We start from the raw sequence: 24,036 nt of genomic DNA on the forward strand, positions 1-24,036 counted from the left end.
TGATATGTATAACTGCAATAACTGCAGTTGCTTTAAGCTCTGCGAACGTACAACGAAACGATGTTAATGACCGAACAGCTCACCAAGATGAAGATTCCGAGCTCTTGCTAGCTTAATATGTTGTACGTATGTCAATCGATCAAACAAATCTAATTAAATCTAATTAACCCTACGAACACTAAATCAATCTTAGAATGCATTACCTTTCAGATGTTTAGATATGGAGACAGGACACCCAATGAAAATGAATTAGAGACTTTTCCATCAGCTAATATAAATGAGTCAATATTTTTTTCCATACGTAATAAAGGCTTTGACAAATGTAAGTAGCGAACTATCCTATTGTGCACGACAATAGCTCCTAATGTGTTCGTTTGGAAAATTAACCTTGTAATATTGTTATTTTAATTAGCCGAAAGCCGCATACAATTATTGTTTTTATAACGATTTACAATTAAGTGACTTATGTTTTTCGGCTGAAAACAACTCCTAAAACTAAACTAACTTAATTTGTATCAATTTTAAACAATAATAATTAAGCTACTAAGTTTACTGATAAAGCTAAGGAGGTGTTGGTAAAAGTACGAAAGAAAATAGCAGAATAACATATAGTTTACCAGCGCCTAATAAAACATATCTAGCGTTGTTACTAACAAGTCAGCGCTATGTGTTTAAGGAAGGAAAAATGAAAGGATATCACGTCAGAGAACAGCTGTAAAATAATTATTTTCAGAATTGTATTTGCCAGAAGAAATTTCTGTCCTATCTGCGCATTCTGCGAGGTGCAAAATGACTGCCCTGACCGCACTGGCCGGTATGTATCCACCAAATGATTTACAAAAATGGAACGAACTCCTTGACAGGCAATCTGTTCCATAGAAAAGTCATTCAAAGAAACACGACGAGGTAACACAACTAATCCTCAATTGACTTGTGAAATAACAATGTTTTCTAAGTAGAACCTTTATTATGTTTTTGAATATTTCAGCTACATGTTCCCCGTAGCTGTACGGTATTCAAAAGCCTTAAAAAACAAGTTCATAAATTACCAGAAATAATGGAGAAGATTGATAAATATAGATATTTCTTTGGTGAATTGAGCTCCAAGACTGGATATCAGTTTGAAAAGCCAAAACACGTCGCTCGTTTTAACAACTTAATACACGGCTTGGTAACTCTCTCAGAAGATTAAGATCAGGGCCTGCTGTTGGTGCATTCAAATTAAATATTAAAACCAAATTTTCAGGAAAATGTGAAGATGAAACTACCCGACTGGGTGAACGAAACAATACCAACGCTCCAGGAAGTAACGAACTTAGACTTCGAATGCTCGTTTTATACAGATCAACTTAAAGGCTGGGGGGAGGTAAAATTATAGTCATTTAGTTGAATCAACTCAATAATCATTGAGTTGGCTGGTTTTAAAATTCGTTTTAGAATAATTATTACGTTTATATCCAGTTTATTCATTAGTCCAGTTTATTCATTGTGTCATTCATATGTTTAATATTTAAGTATATTCGTAAATTAGCACCGAGTTGACTGGCTTATTATTATTTAAAATGTCTGCGACATATACACCATCATGAATAATATACATTCCTATGTGCCTCAAAGCTGTATCTTACATAAGGATTTTTATGATTTTTATACTTTTCAGGAGTGTTCGTGTATAACTTCATACAGGCCAGCATGGATGGATGGATGAATGGCAGGGAACCAGACAACCAAGATGCAACTGCTGGTGGGGCACGAGACTTCCGTGGCGGGCTTCATGGCCGCTGTACCGTGTTCACGAAGCCCGACCAACCCGGCTACGGAGCGACTTTCTCCCTAGAGTTGCGAAGGGTCAAAGCTACTAATGACGTTGGAGTAACGGTATGGGTTAACTTAAAAAGATTTTTTAAAAGTTACGTAGCAGTAACTGCATGTTAGCTGCATAAGAAAAACTAGCTCTCAGCTAATATAAGGAGCTTTTTCACCCACGATGGTTAGATTCCTTCCACTGCAGTTGCCACCATAATTATTGTGAAGCATGCACAGTTGTCGTAGACTGTAGTAAGCAATTATTGTTGGTACTTGGTAATCGCTTTTTTAGGGTTCCGTACCCAAAGGTAAAAACGGGACCCTATTACTAAGACTTCGTTGTCTGTCCGTCTGTCTGTCTGTTTCCAGGCTGTAACTCAAGAGCGGCTATAGCTAGACTTCTGAAATTTTCACAGATTATGTATATCTGTTGCCGCTATAACAACAAATATTAAAAATAAAATAAAGTTAATATTTAAGGGGGGTTCCCATACAAGAAACGTGATTTTTTTGGACTTTTTAGCTCGTAACCAATAATGGCAACCGCTAGGCACTTGAAATTTTCACAAAAAACTTAATTATATTGTTACTTTAATAATTAATAATAAAATTAAATAAAAGTAAATATTTAAGGGGAGCTCTCATACAAAAACACAATTTTTTGTCTACTTTCGCTCTATACCGGTAGGAACCCTTCGTGCGCGAGTCCGACTCGCACTTGGCCGATTATTCATTTATTTCAAGAAACTTAAACACTAACACGGTTTATCGGCAAGTGAGTGCTTGTATAATGTATTGGTCCATTATGTACGGACACCACTGAAAACTCTGAGTATTATGTGAACCTATATATTAATACGCGAATGAAAAACTTTGTAACCCTTTTTACGAAAAATGGGGAAACGTAAGTGCATGAAATTTTGCACAGTTATAGTTTATATGGTGAAGGAGTGCATCGAACTAATATTATTTTGAAATTATGCTTTTATCATACATTTTTTAACAAATAAACATTACACACACTACAACACACACACATGAGAAATGACAGATTTTTGAGTGACAAGCCTATACATACGAATTATACTCTTTTATTTATGGTTGAAGACTGTTGACAACAAGTTGACAAATTGAAAATGGATTACAGTTTCTTTTATTGAATCTAAGATACTATTACACGGCCAGTCTGAGATCAGTCCCAGAGACAAAAGTTGAAAAAAAAAAATGATAAAGTCAATATTTTTTACAAAATATAGGTAGTAGTCCTAATGTCGTTGAAACTAAGGTCGAATTTCGACTATTGGGCGATCTCTAGTAATAATTAATCACTTTCGTTTAACACGTTATGATTTTCCGGTGACGTTCCTACTATGTATTTGAATGAATCATGAAACTTGGCAACGCCGGAGGAAACTTTCAGTGGAATCTTTTTCCTTTTTTACAGGCAACGTATTTGCCATCACCCGGTCAACCTTTGAAGATTCTTCCTATACCGAACTGTGGAGCAACGAATATCTGTAACTAATAATACTTTCATGAAACTTACCGAGGAGTACGCTCTATCCAGAGAACAATACTTCATAGAATGCGGGACTTCTAGTACAATTAAAACTTAAATATATTTTTTTCTCCAAGGAATACAACATATTATATATATATTTCTCGACGTTAGATATAAAATATTAATAGGCCGCTGATCATTAATGGCGTCAAAATTGTAAAGATTAGCATTTAAATATTATAATTCATAATAAACGTTTTCCGTAGCGTCGAGGCGTATAACATATTATATTATGAATCATTAAAATTATTGCTATTCCTACTAATAATAATTATATTATAATAATTATAATAATTCCTCAATAGGGATGATGACAAGGTCAAAGATTAGCGAATTTTGTTAATAAAATAAAGAAATCACGGTAAAAAATAAGTGTTCCCAAAGTTTCAGCTTGATAGCATTTGTTTTTTTTTTGTTATGCGCCTTTAAAGTTGGATATTCAAGTCGATTTTTTTTTCAATTAAATTTCTTAATATTTGTATACAATTCGATAACTTATCCAATTATAAGCAACTTTTGTTATGAAACCACTTTCATAAACGCAATATTTAATATACCTGTCGAATAAAGTTGTCTCCGGATGCGTACAAACTACGAAAGACTGACGTCATACTTTAGTAGCACTACAATGGAGCGTTTCGGGCAGGTCTTTTTTATGAGATATTTGAATTGTCATATCATGGTGAATTATTAAGCTATCAGAGTCATTCTTTCAACGATGTTTCTATTTTTTAAGTGTCTTACAATTACCGGTAAGAAAAAAATAGTCATCATGCCTATTATTCACTGAGGCTCAAGGCTTTTCAAGTTCACACTCCACAAGCCTTCTAAGAAAATGTACGTAGTTGATGACGTGCAAAATAAATTTCCACAAATAAATAGAAAATCCGTTTTAAATTTTAATTGCGAAAAACTGCTCTGTACCAATTGAAATTTCTGCTCTACGCAGATAATTCTGGCATGTTAATTTTTGTTTTATTAAAAAAATTATAAAGGGATTAAAATTGACAAGAACTCAATTGAAGACAGGATGAAGTGGGTGATTAACAATAATTTGAAAATGTTAGTTTTTTTGCATAAATGGCGGATTTAGGACCGGAAAATGATTTGAAATAAATAAAATGAGGATTTTATGTAAGGCCAGATACTAAATATACTAGCCAGATGATGAAGTAGGTAAATAGCAAGGTTGGGAAAAATATATTATTTGCCCTTATTCTTTAATTGTATCTTTGCTGTTAGCTGATAATAATTAGTTGGCTTTTGCAGGCGAAATCCTCACTTCTGCAGGCGAAATCCTCAACCGCCGTTTCCTTGGAGCTCACGCACCGAATGTAGACGTCCATTAATTATTATATTATCTAATATCTATTTGGGTATTGAGTAGGTAAATATAGTTTTTTGCAAGTGATGGGTTTCGTTATTTTAATGAATTATAATTTCTTCATAAGTCTTCGACATTTATTTTGTTTTTGCCTCACTTTGATATTTTAAATATGAGGAAATAAGATGACACACATAGCACACGACACAGAAGTTGCAGTAGTGGGAATGTGTAGTGGGCCAATTGCCCGTTTAAAAAAATTTGATGAATAAAGTTTAGATATAATCGGAAAGATTCGAAATAGTAAGGTTAATTAGAATGTTTATGTTTTGAATAAAAGTAAACATCCAAATCGAAGTAACAAAATGTAAAATAATATCTCTGAACTCTTTACACGGAATCATCCTTAAGTATTATCAGTTATCACACATCCTAAAGTATTATGACTTAGATTTGTTACACTCTGTATATCTAACTCTACTTTCTTTAATTCGATCTAAGATGGAGTGAGCATTTCATCACTGATCATACTCGTATTAGATTCGGCGATTATTTCGCGCACAAGTGGCACGGTTCTTATATTATCAGAGCGGTGTGTCTATTATACTACCTAATATATAAGCGCGGGAGAGGCTGGCAGTACGATAGTCGAAATCGGCTCGAGCGCGCGCGATAATGTCAATAGGAAAACCTCGATTTTAAATTTCGAATTAAAAATGGGGCCGATCTGTTTCGCTCTTCTGTCGGTGGTCGGCGGTGTGCTCGGGGATAGCCAGTACCTGAACCACGCGCACCCGGTGGGTCTGGTAGGGGATACCAACAACAAGGTCGATTCGGTCGACAATGGCTTGGCAGACACCGATCTGTTGATGGCATTCGCGGTGAGTTTGTAAGAAAGGCTTTTTAATTTAGTGCATACCAGTATCCCGGTGCAGTTTAGTTCATTCTTTGATTTATTCCCTTTTGCCATAAAAAGTGTTAACTTGGTTGGATGTTTTGAAATAGCCAATAAGAATATTTTGACATAAAGCGGACTCGATCGAACCAGGAACAAATCTGCATAATAGTGAAGTAGAACCAGGTTACTCAACGTCGCACTGCAGTTCTTTAAAAAAATATAATAGCATAAGAGTGAAATTGGTTTGTGTTTAGGTATTCAGACACGGCGACAGGACACCGGATGAAGAGGAAATGGCCAAGTTCCCATCAGAACCGGACCAATACAAAGATATATTTTTCCCCTTCGGGAAGAAAGCTTTGACTAACGTGAGTGATACTCGACATTCTTCTAATGGTTTCTAAAAGGTACAAGCATTTTATGTAAATTTATCAATTGCTCGAAGTATTTAACATGAAGCACATTTTAGGCGGGAAAACAACGAGGTTTCCGAGTGGGAGAGTTTCTGAGGAAGAGATACAACGGCCTCATTTCCAGCTTGTACTTGCCCGACGAAGTCGTGATCAGGACGACCGACTACGCGCGCACCAAGATGACCGCGCTGGCGGCTCTGGCTGCGCTATTCCCTCCCCCACCAGCTCAGCGGTGGAACCCATTCCTCAACTGGCAGCCAGTGCCCTACAGCACGGAGGCGTATAACGATGATGATGTAAGTAGTACACGGTACCTGCACACCAGGTTTAAAAAATACATTTAAGAAGCAACATCAATTTAGTGTTCACAATGATATTTAACAGCTGTTGTTGTTATTCTTGTTGAATTACGTTAGTAATTATATTGTACATATAATATAGAATTACATTCGTCGGATATAAGGTAAACTGAAACTAAGAACAGGTAATGCCGATCACGTTTGCAGAATGTGATAATTTACGAACGAGCATCTCGCTATATTTTTTGCTTCCCAGATCCCACATCTTTTATTAATTTAAAATAATCCATGGCCTACACAAATGTTTATTTCATTAGTATTCCCATATTGTCATATCAACTTTATTATAGGGATTTCCAGCTATTCGCTGGTGGCATTACTATATCCAAAATTTTTCAATTCGCCAAATATATTTTTTGGATCTATTACAAACTGATTAATCACATTATTTTCAGCTCATGTACTACTACAATTGTCCCCGCTACACGAAATTGCACAAGGACACTTACGACTTACCCGAAATAAAGGAAACTTTGAAGCAGTACAAGAAAGTTTTCGACTATTTGACCGAAAAGACTGGCGCCGACATTAATACACCAGAAGACGCCTTCTTCTTAGACAATTTATTCCAGACTTTGGTAATTAAAACAATAGCTACATTGTCATATCTTGACATTTTAAAGCAAACAGGTGCAATAATTTATGGATATTTTCAGGCAAACGTTGGCGTGAAGCCTCCAGCGTGGGCCGACGAGGTGATGCCCAAAATAAAGGAGCTAACTATCCTCGAATACGCGACGGAGTATTACAACAACGAATTGATTCGCTTGTCGTCAGGTAAGAAAAACTAGCGTAAACCCAATAAAGGAAATCGACGTAATAGTCAATGAAAAATAAATTGAAACGTTTTTGTTGCAGGTGTACTATTAGCTGAAGTCGTGAATGCAACCAACGCGGCCATCAAGGGTGACACCGAGCAGCCTAAATTGCGTCTCTACTCGGCTCACGAGAACAACGTGGCCGGTTTCATGGCAGCCATTGGAGTATTCAAGCCGCACCAGCCCTCGTACGGCTCGCTCATATCATTGGAGTTACGGAAGAAACGCTCGACCGGTCAATACGGAGTTGCAGTAAGGACATCAAATTGTCTTAAAATCTCAATAGCATATAATTTTTTTTTTTTATTTGGTTTGCTGACGATACGATTAAAGGTGACGATCCTTTAGACAAATCTTCGGTAGAGTCAGAAGATTTGTCTAAAAGATAGTCACCTTAATAATGGAAAACCATGATAGCCAAGCCACCTTAAACGCAGAATATATATTAGTAGTACCAACCTTAAATTCGTAGCTATCATATGCGTACAGTCGATTTCGATCAAAGGCGATTATTATTATTAGTAGTAGAGTATTTTTCCATCTTAGGCCGTATCAGATGGGGCGTGAAATATGCCGTCTGTATTATGGCTCTGAAACTAAACTATGAGTTATAACTGTGTAATATGTGTTCTATCTTTGACTTCCTTTCAGGCGGTCTACGCGAGAACACCCGAGAAACCAGAAGAAATACTGCCGATCGACGGCTGCGGTGGACAACTATTCTGTGATTACGACAGATTCATAACTCTATCTCAGGACCACATCCTAGCGAAGAGCGAGTTCAAGAAGAGATGTACTCTTTAAGTCGCAGTTTTATTGTTATTAATTTAAAAATTGATTTGAAATGAACGATATAAAATTAAGCACAACTTTCGTTATAAAATCTGATTTTAGCTCTACGTAGAGTTTTTTTTTTAAAGAAACTCCAGCTCGAAATATTTTTTCTTGGAACTTTTGCTGGATTTAAAGACGATGTGAAAAAAATTTACAAATCGTATTATTTATCATCAATTATATTTTATCAAGTTAATGGAACAAATAATTAATTAACTCGAACAGCATTTAAATATATTTAGTAGAAACAAGTTTATGAATGGTTAATAAAGCGGCTGTGATTATTATTATTGTGTTTTAATTACCCGCCTAACATTTGGAACACTGAAGTAATTATTTAGGTACAGACCTGAATTAAATATCAAAATTATTGAAATGTTAGCAATTTTCTACATACCTAGCAGGCAAAAGGCCATATAAAATCGCTTTAAATAATTTATGACATATTTGATTAAGTACAATTTTCTTAATTTTAAAATTACTAAGAACCTGTTTTACCACTTCCTGATAAAGTACCGGATAGGCTATCCACAACTTTTTTGACAGATTCTCCATACTCTATCTGTCAAGTAAAGTGGTGAATAGCCTATCCAGCACTTATCAGGAAGTGGTGAAACAGGTTAATATAGATTCCATTAGATATATGTGGTAAACCTAGTATGCGTATATTTTGTAAATGCTTAGCTTGGTAAAAAATTATAGCAAAATAGAATTCTAAATTAAAGTCTCAAAGGAAATTCTAGCAGGTACCAACAGTTTCCATAATTTTATCACGAAGTTAGTAACTTTATCATCAGTACTAGTAAAACATTTCGATTCGAGTTTCCTGGGATTATGTGTAATGGAAAACACAAGATTTTCCCTGATAACATAAGGAACGAAACCTGCTCAGCAGCCTTAACCTGAAAGTGAGGTTACTACAATCGAGTAGTAATAAAAAACTATATCTCGTTAATCATTATACACATTAGTATTATATTCATTGTGTTAGATAAGAATAAACATTGTTTGATGAGCATTTAGTATGGAGTTGTTGTAGGAGCGAGTTGCATGTAAAATATGTGCCGTCTATAGAAATGGTACAGCTAACGAGGATACTTTGCGTCAAGTGAGTGTTTTATTTGGATTTTTTCTAAGTACCGGCCCGCATATCCAGCACGCTTCATACGTAATGTAGTGCAGATTGCGAATTATTTCATTTGCATCTGTACGTCACATTTTAAGGCTAATTAAGTTATCTGTAATTATTATTTCAGCATATCATTAAGTTTGACATACGCACTCAGATACATTTAATTAACCCCCGACAAAAAAGAGGGGTTTGACGTGTCTGTCTGTCGGTCTGTCTGTCTGTCTGTCTGTCTGTAGCATCGTAGCATCCAAACGGGTGGACCGATTTTGATCTAGTTTTTTTGTTTGAAAGCTGACTTAATTGAGAGTGTTCTTAGCTATAGTTCATCATCATCAGCCTGCTCCGTGCTGAAAAATCGCGGTTCATCTGGTTCGTGAAGGGCCGATTAGCAACTTGCAGTCATTTGGCGGGCTTTATTGCATTCTAGTTCGTGACATTTATGAATATTTACACATTAATGGAAAGTTCACCTGGTGCTGCAGCATCACCTGGTAATCAATAGGATACCCAGCTCCTCACCAAATTAGAGCAATGGTTTCGTGTTTGGGCTCATTTTATTTGCGACAACTAGTAAGACGTAGATAACCACAAAATTTTTGCATGCTGCTGCTACAGCATCACCTGGGTCTATAGGAGCCGAGCTCCATATGAACCCAAAGTTGAGGTTTCATGTTTGGACTCATATTGACGGACTCATCCAAAAGGACATTCCTAGATAGTATTCATTGGGATATAATAATAATATGATCCTGTTGATAGAAGTTACTTTAACCAAGACTAGTTTTAAAAGCATGAAATAAAATTAAATTAAGAAATAAAAAAAAACCCCGTCAAACAACTTTAAAAAGTAATGAAATTATATATTTTACTGACTTTAAGTTTAAATAATTCCTAAGTGTACCTAAAGTGATATTTTAGTCTATAATTATTGTTGTCAAGGTGTGTCGGGTGACCGCTAATGTAGATGTTTGATTTCACATACCATTATAGTTTATGGGTCAGTTTTCAGCAAACTAAATCGAGACAATCAGTGACATGGCGATACAAAATGCAATGACACTGTTGGCGGTCCCCCGACACACCGTGACAACAATTATGGACTAAAATATGACTTTACACTTAGGAATTATTTAAACTTAAAGTCAGTAAAATATACTATTTCATTACTTTTTAAAGTTGTTTGGCGGGGGTTTCTTTAAAATTTCTTAATTTAATTTTATTATGATGTATGAGGCTTATGTGATTTTTTGTTAAAAATTAATTATAGTTAAGTAATTAATATTTATCTCTAAGTGCGACAGTTAGCGATCAATTTGAAGAAAAAAATGAGGATGAAAAAAAAACACGTGGGCTGTTTATTAGGATTTATTATGTAGAGCTTTATCCTTAAAGACGTCGTATAGGTAAACTAATCGAAATTAATGTATGATTTATTTTTATTATAATATTATACTTACTAGTTTTTTTAGTAATATATACTATTAAAGTTGCCACTTGCCGCTACTTCATCCCCATCAACGCATAAGATGAATGATAATAATTTTCTCCGATATTTCCATTGATTCTTTGCTCCCATGACCATCCTATGCCAGGTCGCAGCGTAATGTTATTTAGCCTAAAGCCTGCCTTTACCAGTGGACTATCCAACACAAAAAAATATTTTTTAAACATTTTACTATCCACGAAAATCGAAACGGGTAGTGTTTAGCCTAAAATACATGCACGACATGAGGGGACTTTTAGATCGACAGCTCCTGGACCATAAGCGCTTTGAAACAAAAACAATCTCTTCAGCTTTATAATATTATAAGGGTAGATTAGGGTTTGCAAGAAATGATCACCATAGATCGACAAAGAGATGATGTGAACATAAATTATGGACAAATCAGATACAGGTTAAAAAAGAAATTGATATTAAAACCAAATTAATTTTGTATAAATTATACGTATTATTATAAGATAATTTTATGGTTCTTTATCCAGTGAAGTTCTCAAGAAGATTATTTACACGGATTCAGATAAATTTAGGTACTACGTAATTAAGGATAATACAATTTCCTTATTGTTGTAAGCCAGTATTAAAACTTATTATAATAATATGAGTTCGGTGATTTTTAATGAAAAAGTATTTTTCTACTTTAAGCCAGTGCTATTCAGCAAGCACCAGAGGTCACGCTTTTTTAGCCTGAGGGCCGAATATGATTATTATATTGGCATATACAATGGTAGCTGCGCCTATGACTAGATTAAGGTCTAATAGAAAAAAAATTACAAGTGAAAATAAAAACTTATGAATTCGTTTTTTCACTTATTTTGCACTGGTGCTTAGTATTTATTCAATCTGCTAAATTGGACAGTCAGTCATCAACTCGTGGGTCCGCATTTTCTCACATGTGAGAAAATTCTGACCCCTCTTTGGAGTGCTATTGACAGTTCCGAGTGCTAAGATTAGCACCCTCATGCTGGTAGCTGGTCTAGATTGTTTAGTTCTAAGTCGTAAACGTTTCCTCAAAGTGAATCAGAAAAATGTTGAAACAAGAAAAACATACAAGTCATTATATTACAAGGTTCAAACACTTACGGATTTTGTCGCGGAGCACTTTTATTAATCCCGACGTTTCGGCTACTTTACAGCGGCCGTGGTCACGGGTGACAGGCGTCCAATTTATTGAAGTTCTTCAACTACCCGAAGATTCATCAATTTTTGTTTGCGTTCCGATCTACGCAGAATGAACTTACAGTGTCATGAAGCCGAGGTTTCCTAGATTTGTGCTTTAGTTTATTTATCACTGGATCCCAACTAGATGGCAGCACCCAACCATCTTCGCGGTTAAAATTAGGGTGTTTTTTAATTTCAATGGCCTCGCGTATCATTCTTGGGCGGTATCTTGCTTCTTTTGCCAGTACTCGTGGCTTATCAAATCTTATGTAATGGCGAGGTTGATCCAGTGTGTGTTCACAAGTCCGCAATTTGTGAACACACACTGGATCAACCTCGCCATTACATAAGATTTTCTATCTTGCTTCTTTTGCCAGTACTTGTGGCTTATCAAATCGAGGCCATTGAAATACGCGAGGCCATTGAAATTAAAAAACACAATAATTTTAACCGCGAAGATAGTTGGGTGCCGCCATCTAGTTGGGATCCAGTGATAAATAAACTACAGCACAAATCTAGGAAACCTCGGCTTCATGACACTGTAAGTTCGTTCTGCGTAGATCGGAACGCAAACAAAAATTGATGAATCTTCGGGTAGTTGAAGAACTTCAATAAATTGGACGCCTGTCACCTCAGTCCACCCGTGACCACGGCCGCTGTAAAGTAGCCGAAACGTCGGGATTAATAAAAGTGCTCCGCGACAAAATCCGTAAGTGTTTGAACCTTGTAATATAATGAGTGATACTCGCGTAAACCTAAGAAATCATAACATACAAGTCTCTCAATACTTTAAGGGAATTTAAACATCTTTATTTGCATAAGTCAGAGGGATAAGGGAACAAATACTTCAATATTTAACATGTATGTGTAGCGCATCAAATAAACACAAGTGCAGTATGCGGTGTGATGTCAAGACGAGCCGATTGCTCGCATTGTGACGCGCGCGAGGCGTAGCCCGCAGGTACAAGCGACAATGTCAACTCGCGCGCCTGTGAATAGACACCGTGTAATCGATTGGACAAAGTCAATCATCTGAGTGGCAGGTCGACGCGACCGTGAAACTCCCGAGCGTTCGCGCTCAGTGGGACCCGACTGCGCGCCTCGACCACTTCCGCCCCCGATTCTGTGACATTCGCGGCCATTAGGACACGATGGGCTTCTGACGTGCCATGCGCCGCGTGTGACGGAACAGTGGACGGATTGAAAAACGATGTAGAGCTGTTGACCCGGCGGAGGAAAATGTGAGTGAGCGAGTGCTAAACGATTCGCACGTGTAGATAATACACTCATTATGAAATAGTGTTGTCGCTAATAAATGAGACGTATTACACCTGTAATTCGCTGGTATTTCAATTGTTGATTGAGTTTGTCGAGGTCCAGAACGTAATTATTATGCGACTACGAGTGGTCAGATCCCGCACCGACATAACAATGCGACTCTATAATAACTACATTAGATGTTATCTTCGCGAACAGAACAATACTTCCCTACAATCACGGATTATTTTCGCAATAAGGGCTAATTAAGTAGGTAGGTATTTAGGTGGTTGTAAAAAGATGTAGCTTCCTTGTAATAATTAAAGTTTTATGGTGTTGTCTAGTAATTGATGATAACAATAATTATAGTAATATTATCTAAATCAACTCAAAGTTTTATTTGCATTTTACAGTATCAATTATTTTATTTTGCAACTTGTTTACATATACCTTCTGCTTGTAATTATTGAATTCACTGCCCATGCTCTACCGGCGAGCGTACTCAAGAAGTCGGTTTTCAAGACACTAAAGTTTTCGTAGAGGCTCTACGAAAATAAAGTCTACGATTTAAAAATTACTTTCTTTGGCATGAAGCTTAATAATAACAACCTACTTATACAGTTATGCTTAATATGTTCATGTTGACAAACGATAAATTTTTTCTTAATAATTTTTATACGTGGGAGAGCCATGCTTCGGCACGAATGGACCGGCTCGACCGGAGAAATACCACGTTGTCACAGAAAACCGGCGTGAAACAAGCCGAGTGAGTGAGTTTACCGGAGGCCCAATCCCCTACCCTATTCCCTTTCCTACCCTCCCCTATTCCCTTCCCTTCCCATCCCTACCCTCCCCTATTACCCTATTCCCTCTTAAAAGGCCGGCAACGCACATGCAGCTCTTCTGATGCTGCGAGTGTCCATGGGCGACGTGAGTTGCTTTCCATCAGGTGACCCGTTTGCTCGTTTGCCCCCTTATTTCATAAAAAAATAAAATAACAAAAAGCAATTTAGACGTATGAGCATAGTTTCTAACTGGAAAGAGGGTATGTCTAACTTTTATATATATTTTAACAGACCAAACCGCAGCCATCTTACAAATATTTTTGTTTGATAACATGTACCTAGTCACCGTTGCCCAAGAGCCGGGTGGCCATCAAAGTTCGGTACACCTTTACCACTTGATACCTCCTGAACTGCAACCTATAAGCTTCATAGTCGCTGGTCGTTTTTTCCTCTATAGGGGGACAAGTATAGAAAAATTTTCAGCTTTTATGGAATGACGAAGGTCTGGCAGACGTGGAGCCGTACAACGAAACCGCTTTGAGACTAAATCAAATGAATCGGAATGACGCGTCCCACTCTAAGCGAAATGACGTCGTTAGAGTAGGATGCAGCATTCTCATTCGATTGTTTGAGTCTCAAACGGTTTCGTAGTAGGCCTCCTGGTTCTTGCTCTACAAGGAACTATGTCGAATGTGTTTTGGTGCAGGAAAGAGGGCGGTCACGAGGAGGAGGCAAGCGCTGCGCCGCCGCCGGCTGCGGCACAGAGCACGCGCATCGAGCACGCGTGCTGCTGCCTCGGGGTGCTGGTGGGCATCTGCCTCATCTCAGGTAAGTGGATAGTACTTTTACTGAAAAGTCTACTTTTGGGACCAATAAACGAAATGTCATGATGGCACCACTGCGTAGACTCCTTTCTATATCACGATAGAGAATCACTGACTGGACTATGACTTGCAAACCTCATTAATCGCCTATAGCAGGGGTTCCAAAACTTATTTTGTCTACTGCCCACTTTGAGAACAAATTATGTTTTAGCGCCCCCTTTGTTTCAATTAAAAATTAATCCAGATGAATAATTAAGTCACCCCCCCAAGCCTCTCCACAAAGCCGCAATTTTTTTCTGGGTCCCACATTCTTTAGACCTTCAGCGCCCACAAGGAGGCGTTATCGCCCACTTTGGGAAAGGCTGGCCTATAGATGTCAGATGCCATGTTATAAAAAAAAACCTATTCTACAGCCATCGCAGCCGTGCTCATGATGAAGGACACCACGGTGGAAGTGACGGTGCTGCGACAGGTGCACGTGGTAAGGCTTATATTTCAGAACCTTGTGAGTAGGTACTCGAGTTATTCGAATAATCCAAAGCAACATTTCTGTGCAGCTGATGTCCCACGGCGAGCGCACGCCCAGCGAGGAGGAGTTGGCGATGCTGGGAGCTCCACCACCCGACCATGTGTTCGCGCCCTACGGGGCTGGAGCTTTGACCAACGTAGGTTCCAAAATTACCCTTACATATTAGCTGGCCGTCGCGTCGTTACAAGGCGCGTAAAATTTTATGGTGCTCGGCAAAACTAAAAGGGGGATGCAGGGCGTAGTGCTTTTAGGTCTCTTTGGTGGGGCGAGGAGCGAGTGAGATCTCGATATTGGCAGATCAGAGATCCGAAGGGTCACTTTTGGTAGATGGCAATCAGACGGTCTTATGGACAAAACTATGATATTGGATACATATGCACCGAATGCCCCCTCTAGTTTCTCCAAATGATCTCAAAATAGTGCGCGGCCTACACTACTTGGCAATATGATTCTATTATCATTTATTCATATATTAACAACAAAGTCTCCAAACGGTAGCTGTACCACTCTGGTTTTGCCGACGACAAACGATAGTATATTATAATTTAAGCCTTGGAATTATTAATGTGGATTTTTAATATCGCTATCTTCAATTCGTAATGCTCGATTTTATAATGGTGTTGCGAATATGTTTGAAATAATTGTGCAAGTGACATTGAACGTACTTTCAGCCATCGAATGATCACTAAATCAAATCAGCGAGTACGGTTGGCGACTGACGTAGTGTATCACTTTGCGATCTTATTAGCGGGCACCGAGGTTTGAATTCGGTACACCAGATATGTCCATGACTGTACCAATACCTAGTTAACAAAGGGGCATTACAGCGTGTTTCCGCGATTCATCATTTGCAGTATTATACCATTGCGGCTATTCACACATACAAATTATTTACAATACAAGATGACAAATTGAATTTTAAAAATGCTATAATATGTTCTGAATATGCGCTATTGAATCGTGGGAATCTCAGTTAAATTGTTGTCCAATACTCGAATATGGCAAAATAGTAATCTTACTTTAAACTAAAAATAATAAAGACTAGTCAATAGACCTGTTTAATACAGGTTCCAAGGGAAGACATGCAAATTACATTGAGAACCGATTAATGGGTGTGCGATCAAAGAGCATACATAAATTCCCATTAGCCAAAAATACATTTAAAAACTAGTTTTAACGTTTTTTAAACCGCGCGTTTGATACATTGTTTATAATTTGCACAAAACAATCAACCGAATTCAGATATTGTGAGGTTGTATGTCTAAGATATTAATATCTTGGCTAACGAAGCGGCGACTTCCCGCAGGGGGAGCGAAGGCCGGCTGTCGGCACTCGGCAGGATCGAGGTGTCGCGAAGATTAGCCGACAGTAACAATGATTTATGGTCCGCATCGCACTACGCCGCGTCACTTTCCACGCTATTTCTGTTACAGGAGGGCAAAATGCTGACGTTCGAGATGGGCGCGCTGCTTAGGAAGAGATATATCGATTTCCTTGGGCCGTATTATCTCGCAGGTAAATATCAATGTTTCATCCTAATCTTAGAATTGAAATGTCAGGTGTCAGGTTTGGCAGGCAAAGGCCACAAGGAGGCAAAATTAACTAAAAGCGGGTGGCAGGCCTTATACTCTATTAACCCTAAAAGTCCAATATAGCGATCTTTCTAGACCACAATAAAAAAAATCGTTTCAACCTCTCTGATGGATGGGCACTAGTAAAATGTAAGCTGTCAAAATTTGTAAAAGAGAGTATGAGAATTCAGAAAAATAAACAAAGTTTTTATTACAAAATGTCACAAGCAGCTACGTTTTCAAGTTGCGATAACTACTGGTAATATTAGAAAACATTGTTTTTGATACTCATAGCTTTTTCACAAAACATTCAAGGGCCGCAAGTAAGATGTTCGCGGGCCGCGTGTTACCGACCGCTGGTCTAAAGGAATTGACGTTGAATTTACATGAACTTATAGAAGGTCTTGTTGATTGTTCATCTTTTTAACTTAGGATCAATTCATACTAGATCAATACACAACGAAGCGAAAGTTTTGTTGAAAACGAACGAATGTCGCTGGATCCGAAATAACAATTACAAGCTCTAAATTTACCAGACCAACATCAAACATCCCCAACCTTTTTGAGATGGAAAACAACCAAACTTTTTTTCTTACAGACAAGAGCATCGTCATAGCATCAGACACGAACCTCAGCAAGATGACTGCCCTGCTGATATCGGCGGGGCTGTGGCCGCCGCCGCCGGACCAGGTGTGGAACGACACTATGGACTGGCAGCCTGTCCCATACACTTACCCGCCGAGGAGCGAGGATTATGTAAGTTGGAGATATTATTTTGAGGTATAGGGCCGGAAGAAACAGATGGATTGCTCAATTTAAAGCAGGTGATAGCGAATGCAGAGGGATGTACCCCCTGCACTCTGGTCACACTGGTTGAATCTAGAATAAAGCTGCTAAGCTTTCCTACCTCTACTACAATAATATAATTTTAGATCATCAGCAACTAAACTTGGGGGGGGGGGGGGGTTGGGGGGTGATTTTTTTCATCAGGTATCAGGATGCATTTTAAATTGAAACAATGGGGGCGCTAAAATATAATTTGTTCTTAAAGTGGGCGGTAGACAAAATAAGTTTGGGAACCTCTGCTTTAAAGGATTATACGTCATGAATGATATTACGTCATGAAATTCAACGTCTAACGGCCGTTCCCAATATTTGATCTATCTCTGGTTTTGCCCTACTAGAGATAGGAATAGCTCACATTAGACATTATGTCAATTGTGAGCTATTCCTATCTCTAGTAGGGCAAAACCAGATATAGATCAAATATTGAGAACGGCCGTTATACAGCGAATCAAATCGCCGATTGGCGTAACAACTAATTCAACGTTTGCAAGATTCACAAGACGTGATTTTCAGGAAAAAACATTCCTAATCTTGATAAACAGAATAAATACCAGCTGTTGATTCTGATCCGCCATTTTATATAAGCTATTTATATTAATGTATATTTAATACATTTGAAACGTTACTTTAGCTATTATATGAAGAGAACTGTCCCCGATACAGACAGGAAAAGGAGAGGTTGTTAGAAGCGTTCACAGAGGAGGGTCTACTCGCTCCGTACCGCGATCTCTTTCATAAGATAGCGCAGATGACGGGAGCCAACTTCACCACGCCGCAGGACGCGTACAACTTAAACAATCTGTTTATTATACAGGTAAATATGATCTATGAGCTGCAACACTACTGGCCACGCTCCACGTGTCTAGATATGAATATAGCTATAGAGTCCTAACTTATTTACGGACAAACGGACAATCAGAAAAAGTAGGCCGCAGTTTTTCTCTGTGACCTCTATCTATGGGCTTAGTCTCTACCTCTTTTAAGACATGTGAAAGGTACGCAGATATGTGAAAAAAAAATATAAAAACGAAATTGTTATGTTAACACAGAAATTATGTAACAGGCCACGGCCCACGAGTATTAAAATAGAGAAAATATTGTTAGATAACCAAAATATCTGTTCTGTCCAGTTTACATTGTGCATTGTAAAGAGCTCTATTTGTCTGTGTCAATTATATTAATGGCTGATTATATTTTTGGACAAAATACAATTGATAAATTACCTTAAATACATTACAGATTTTTGTTAAAACCGGAACCTTTTGTGGCGGTACCCACAATTCGCCTAACATTCCTGCATCGCGCTATCGAAGTTTTCTGAGCGCGTCGGTATATATGTCGTAGGATGATTTGATAAATCGGATTATCGCGAAAATTCTAGGGACTTCGCGAAAACACGGATAATTAGACAATGGTGATAACATTTTTCAACCTTACTGACAAAAGGTCGTGTTTTCGCGAAAACGCGAGTCGCCTTAGTAAGATTGCGAAACTAATCGTTAGTTATTATCTAAAAAAAATCACTGATTGGTCGGTTTAAGCGCTCCACGACAACATCTTCTCTGATTGGTTGAAGACTTGACGTTTTAAATGTCAATTCATTGTCACGCGTTGTTTTTTTTTGTGGTCGTTTTTGTAAGCGAGCTAGCAGTTTTTGATATTTTTAATGTGTTTAAACTTGCAGTCAACAAGACGTGAAATTAGTGCTGAAAGTTCAACAGATCCAGAAACTAATTCTGAGGTTATGGTTGAGATTGAGAAAAAGGTTAAATAAAAAGTAAAGTTCCTATGAAGAGGCATTGTCATATCTTACCCTTTATAATTCTATGGTGTAATACCTCAAAGATACATATAGCAAAAGATCCGGCCAGAAAGCAAAAATCAAGCCAATCAGCGTTAAGAATGTGCAATGTTACTAAGGCAACTCGTGTTTTCGCAAAAAACCTAGAATTTTCGAGATAATTCGATTTCTCAAATCATCCTACGACATATATACGACAGCTGAAATGTATCACGTGGGCTTCGGCCTGACCGAGCATAACACCTCGCTCGGTCGGAAGATCTTCCTTTGTGGCGGCCACGCACAATCCCACACATTACTTTTTATTTTGTCATCATTGAAGTCCAGTTTTCACTTTATTTATGGTTGCCTTTGTTATAACTTACAATCCAAACACTCAAAATTCTTTTTAGGATGACATAAAAGTAGCGAATCCAAAATGGGCAAAGCACGTGAAAAGAAGGCTGCTGGAGGTAGCGCGGCTGGAGTACTCCATGATGTTCCACAACAACCTACTGAGAAGACTTAGCGGAGGTAAACTATAACGATTCTATTTCCTGCAGATTTTGCGAATCGAAGGGCGGATTCGACCAAACTGGAGTAAAATTTTACTCGAGTATAACTGTTTCCTAATCTAAGAGTAAGCTGGTTTTGCGTTTTTCCAATGTCTTATCCAAGAATAAGGTAATTACACGGGAGTAAATTTTTACACGGGCGATTTTGATGGAGTAAATATTAAACTGAGAATAGTTGCACCTATGATAATATATTAACCCTATCTTTCTATGATATAGTAACTAGTAACCCTTTCTCAACTCAAAGAGTTGCACAGCAGAGTGTCAACTTTCACGGTCGGTGTCATTATGAACTATAATTGACATTTTATTTCATACTCTTCGAGTAACTTATAATTGCGGTAAAACGAAAACGAAGAGATCCTAGAGTAAATTGAAAGAGTAAAATTATTCTCATATAGTTATACTCGTGTAACTTCAAGTTTGGTCGAATCCGGCCTAAAATTTTTTATCATGTTGTGCCATTTTTTCGCACATCCGTGATACTTTTATACATATTACAAAACAAAGTCGCATTTTTTCCTTCATGTCCCTTTGTTCACTTTAATCTTTAAAACTACGCAACGGATTTTGATGATTTTTTCAGTGTTAGATAGCCCATTTATCGAGGAAGGCTATAGGCTATATTAATATCTAATATAATATAATATCTATGGACGCTTCACACCACGTCAGTCTGGCCCCGTGCTAAGTACCTAAAGGACTTGTGTTACAGGTACCAGACAACGGAAATATATTTAATACTTTTATACTATACATATATTTAAGATTTTTATTATATCATACACATATTTAATACACATCCAGACCCGGGAACATTGAAAACTTTTTGTTCCGTCGGCGGGATTCGAACCCGCGACCCCCGGCTTGAGCTACCAACGCGCTCACCACTGAGCCACAGAGGTCGTATATTTTATCACGCTAAGACAAATAGGAGCGAAGAAATAGAGGAAAATGTGGAAAAAACGGGGAAAATTATTTGAAAGGGCTAACTTGGTCGCGCTACTAGTCTAAGGAACTACTGGTCCGATTTGAAAAATTATTTCAGTGTTAGATAGCCCATTTCTTGAGGAAGACTATAGGCTATATTTTATCACGCTAACACGCAGGAGAATGTGGAAAAAACGGGGGAAATTATTTGAAAGGGCTTATCTCGCGAACTACTGGAGCAATTTTTATGTTATTTGGCACAGATAAGAAGTAGACCACGTGAAGGATCATAGGATTTTAATATTTTTTTCTGGGGCTATATATTTCATACCCGTGCGACGTCGGGGCGGGTCGCTAGTAATATTATAAACCCGAAACTATTTCTGTCTGACGAACCGATTGTGGTTTAATTTGGTATGGTACTTTGAGTCCCGAAAAATTACATAAGATTTTTTTATGCCAATAGAATTTTCGAGCGAGAAATTAATTTCAGCGCAACGCAGTTGCGAGCAACTCTAACTTAGGTATGGAAAATTAGTTAATATTAGTTTATTGATGAATGACTGTATTAAATCATGCTAGGTAACAAATTAACATTTATCGGGTCTTGAGAGTACGAACGAAAAAACAAGAAAAACTTGAAATGTCAAGTAGTTAAATACTACCTAACTAGGCGGAAATTTAGACAAATTCCATGGCGCTAATAGCCTGTAGGTGTCAATTAATTTTCAAAAATAAAAAAAGGCAAATCAATTATTGCTTTAACCTATTAAATAACGCGGAAATACGAAACTAATCTGCCTAAAACATGACTTATTACATTGAGGACCAATTTCAATGACGATCGTTAAAGTTAATACTCGAATTAGTATCACGTCACCTCTTTCGTTTTTTAAATCAATGAAAGATACGAAATGACATTTTAACAAGCTGTTAACACTAACAGATGTTAGTGAAATTGGGCCTGAAGGTTGGGTCACTATTCTCGATAAAATATATATAAATATAAAAAGAACCACTCTGGTACTTTATCCATTGCAGTTCATACCTTTAATAACTTATTAATTATTATAATACCACGATCATCATCATAGTAAGTATAAATAAATAATTGCCCCTTCTGCTGTAAGATAATAAAGACTTAAAGCAGAAAAACCGATCTAAAGTTTCTATAACATGCAATACGCTGATGAAGGAATCTACATTCCAAACTCATCTTGCAAGCTGCGGAAAATGGAAATGTTACCAGTCGGCAACTGGGCAACTTGGCATATACAAATCAGTATTACATTATGTGTAATCGACATTGTTGCTTAACTGATACAAGTTTTCATCCGATACCTACTGGCTACGGGGAACCCCGCTAGGCGTCTCTTTGCCAATCCTTTAATTTATGCACGGCTATTTATAGTCACAAGTCACGTGATAAGTTTTTATCATGTAGGTCACGTGACACGTGTTACCTATTACCGGTACAATGATCTTAATTATTTTTTAACAGCTCCCCTAATCGTTTAACAATGTTAAGTTTAAGTTAACACAAATGGAGAACCCATGATTACTATAGGTAGTGTAGAAATTAGTACAGTGATTTTATTGATAATGATCTCATTAAGGTGACACCTTGAAAATAATTTAGCTGCAACGATATCCATTTTTCTCAACAATGACTAAAGCTAAGAAATTAAAGTTCATTGTCAGTATTAATCATGTCTTTATCTTTGAATTACCCATAGCATAACACGATTGGTCAACTTTTATAACACAGAATAATTAATCCTCTATAAAAACAAAAGACTCTATAAAAACAGGGATTTTATTTTTGCCAACAGAGGAGAGTGATTTAAGCTTCCAAAATTTGTATACATAGATTAGTTCAAGCATACACTATAATTTGCCCATAGCTTATATGAAATATATTTATGGTTTTTAAATTACGCGACAAAAACCATTTTGTCGCTTACGCCCTTTCCATTTCTTGTTTTCTATGAGAGGCCGGCCCGACCTCTCATAGAAAACAAGCGATTTAAAACATATCCAAAATGATTTTTTATTTACTTTAACGCGGCGTCACCTTAAACTATTGAATAGATAATATTTAACATAAAATATTTATCTTTACTTTTTATATCTGCTGGCAATTTTCCAAACGTGTTACTTTTATTCGACATTCAAAAACACCTCTTTTATTCAGAAAATCTACCTAATTAAAAATTCGACCAACTAAGCGTTTTTTCGACTTCCATAAACTACTCGTAATTTTATTTCAGGCGCTCTGCTCCAGCAAATAATCAAGGAGGCGATATCGAGCACAGCGGACGCGTCGAGTCCATCCGTGATAGTGCGTATAGGGACGCCGGTTACGGTCGCGGCGCTGCTGTCGGCGTGCGTCGCGCCCCCGCCCCGCCTCCCCGACCCCGGCGTCGCCCTGTTGTTCGAGTTGCACGAGCGACAACCCAACAGAAACGATCAGAACAATTTGAGCGCCGAAAGGAGATACGGTTTCAAGGTTATATTGGCGGTTTATTAAGTGGATACGTGATCTTGCATATAAAAATTAAAAAACGCAGGGCTGCGTGCGTGCTCCACGAGAACGTTTTGCAAATTAAACGCCGGCTTTTTAGATACGAATTAGAGATTAGTGTAGCGTGCAGTAAGTAGTAATTGTTAACATCACTGTTTTGTTAAAAGATGGGTTGACAAAGTTTAGATTTTGTATGAAATAAATAATTTTTATCTCGATTAACATTACATTTTATGTATTCGATTGTTTGGCATTAAGCTTGTCCTAATGTTTAATTACAGATATACTATTGGGACGACGATTCTGCCGAGCCACGTTTGATGGAAGTACCGGGTTGCGACTCGTTCTGCCCGCTAGACACTTTTATTGACATCACCAAATATATTGTGACACACGACTATAAGAAAGACTGCACGTTTGATACGGACATCTAGTGTCCTTATTATAAAGAAGCACCAAAGAACGCAACGGAAAGGAGCTAAAATATTAAATAATTGGGTGTGATTTTAAAATACGTATTTAAGTAAAAATATAAAATAAAATAATGTGATAAATTTGAATAATCCGTTTTTATAGGAGATAAATATAAATTAAAGTTAGTAGCGTTGTTT

General features: G+C 37.5%; 2 protein-coding genes across 4 annotated transcripts in view; one reads left to right on the top strand and one right to left on the bottom strand.

Annotated features, from left to right (window-relative positions):
- The window catches only part of LOC121729251 (dedicator of cytokinesis protein 9), a 92,117-nt gene that overhangs the window by 27,038 nt on the left and 41,043 nt on the right, over positions 1-24,036 (bottom strand). The gene's annotated exons all lie outside the window — the stretch shown is intronic.
- On the top strand, positions 9,065-24,025 carry LOC121729286 (venom acid phosphatase Acph-1-like). Of its 2 annotated transcripts, none has more exons than XM_042117754.1 (10): positions 9,065-9,121; positions 14,553-14,674; positions 15,084-15,151; positions 15,228-15,335; positions 16,633-16,714; positions 17,369-17,526; positions 18,248-18,430; positions 19,810-19,930; positions 23,172-23,410; positions 23,707-24,025. In XM_042117754.1, exons 1-10 carry the CDS (start codon positions 9,090-9,092, stop codon positions 23,857-23,859), a joined length of 1,266 nt encoding a protein of 421 aa, XP_041973688.1. In that variant the 5' UTR covers positions 9,065-9,089; the 3' UTR covers positions 23,860-24,025. The 2 variants fall into 2 exon arrangements, with proteins under 2 accessions (XP_041973688.1, XP_041973696.1); XM_042117762.1 differs by lacking the exon at positions 9,065-9,121 and adding an exon at positions 12,719-13,045.

Source organism: Aricia agestis, chromosome 1, assembly GCF_905147365.1.
Source record: "Aricia agestis chromosome 1, ilAriAges1.1, whole genome shotgun sequence".
Lineage (NCBI taxonomy): Eukaryota > Metazoa > Arthropoda > Insecta > Lepidoptera > Lycaenidae > Aricia > Aricia agestis.

Coding starts and splice junctions, on each gene's coding strand:
- LOC121729286 (XM_042117754.1), top strand. CDS start 9,090: ATGGTACAGCTAACGAGGATACTTTGCGTCAA. Junction 15,152..15,227: donor TGCTGCGACAGGTGCACGTG/GTAAGGCTTATA, acceptor ATTTCTGTGCAG/CTGATGTCCCACGGCGAGCG. Junction 19,931..23,171: donor ACTGAGAAGACTTAGCGGAG/GTAAACTATAAC, acceptor ATTTTATTTCAG/GCGCTCTGCTCCAGCAAATA.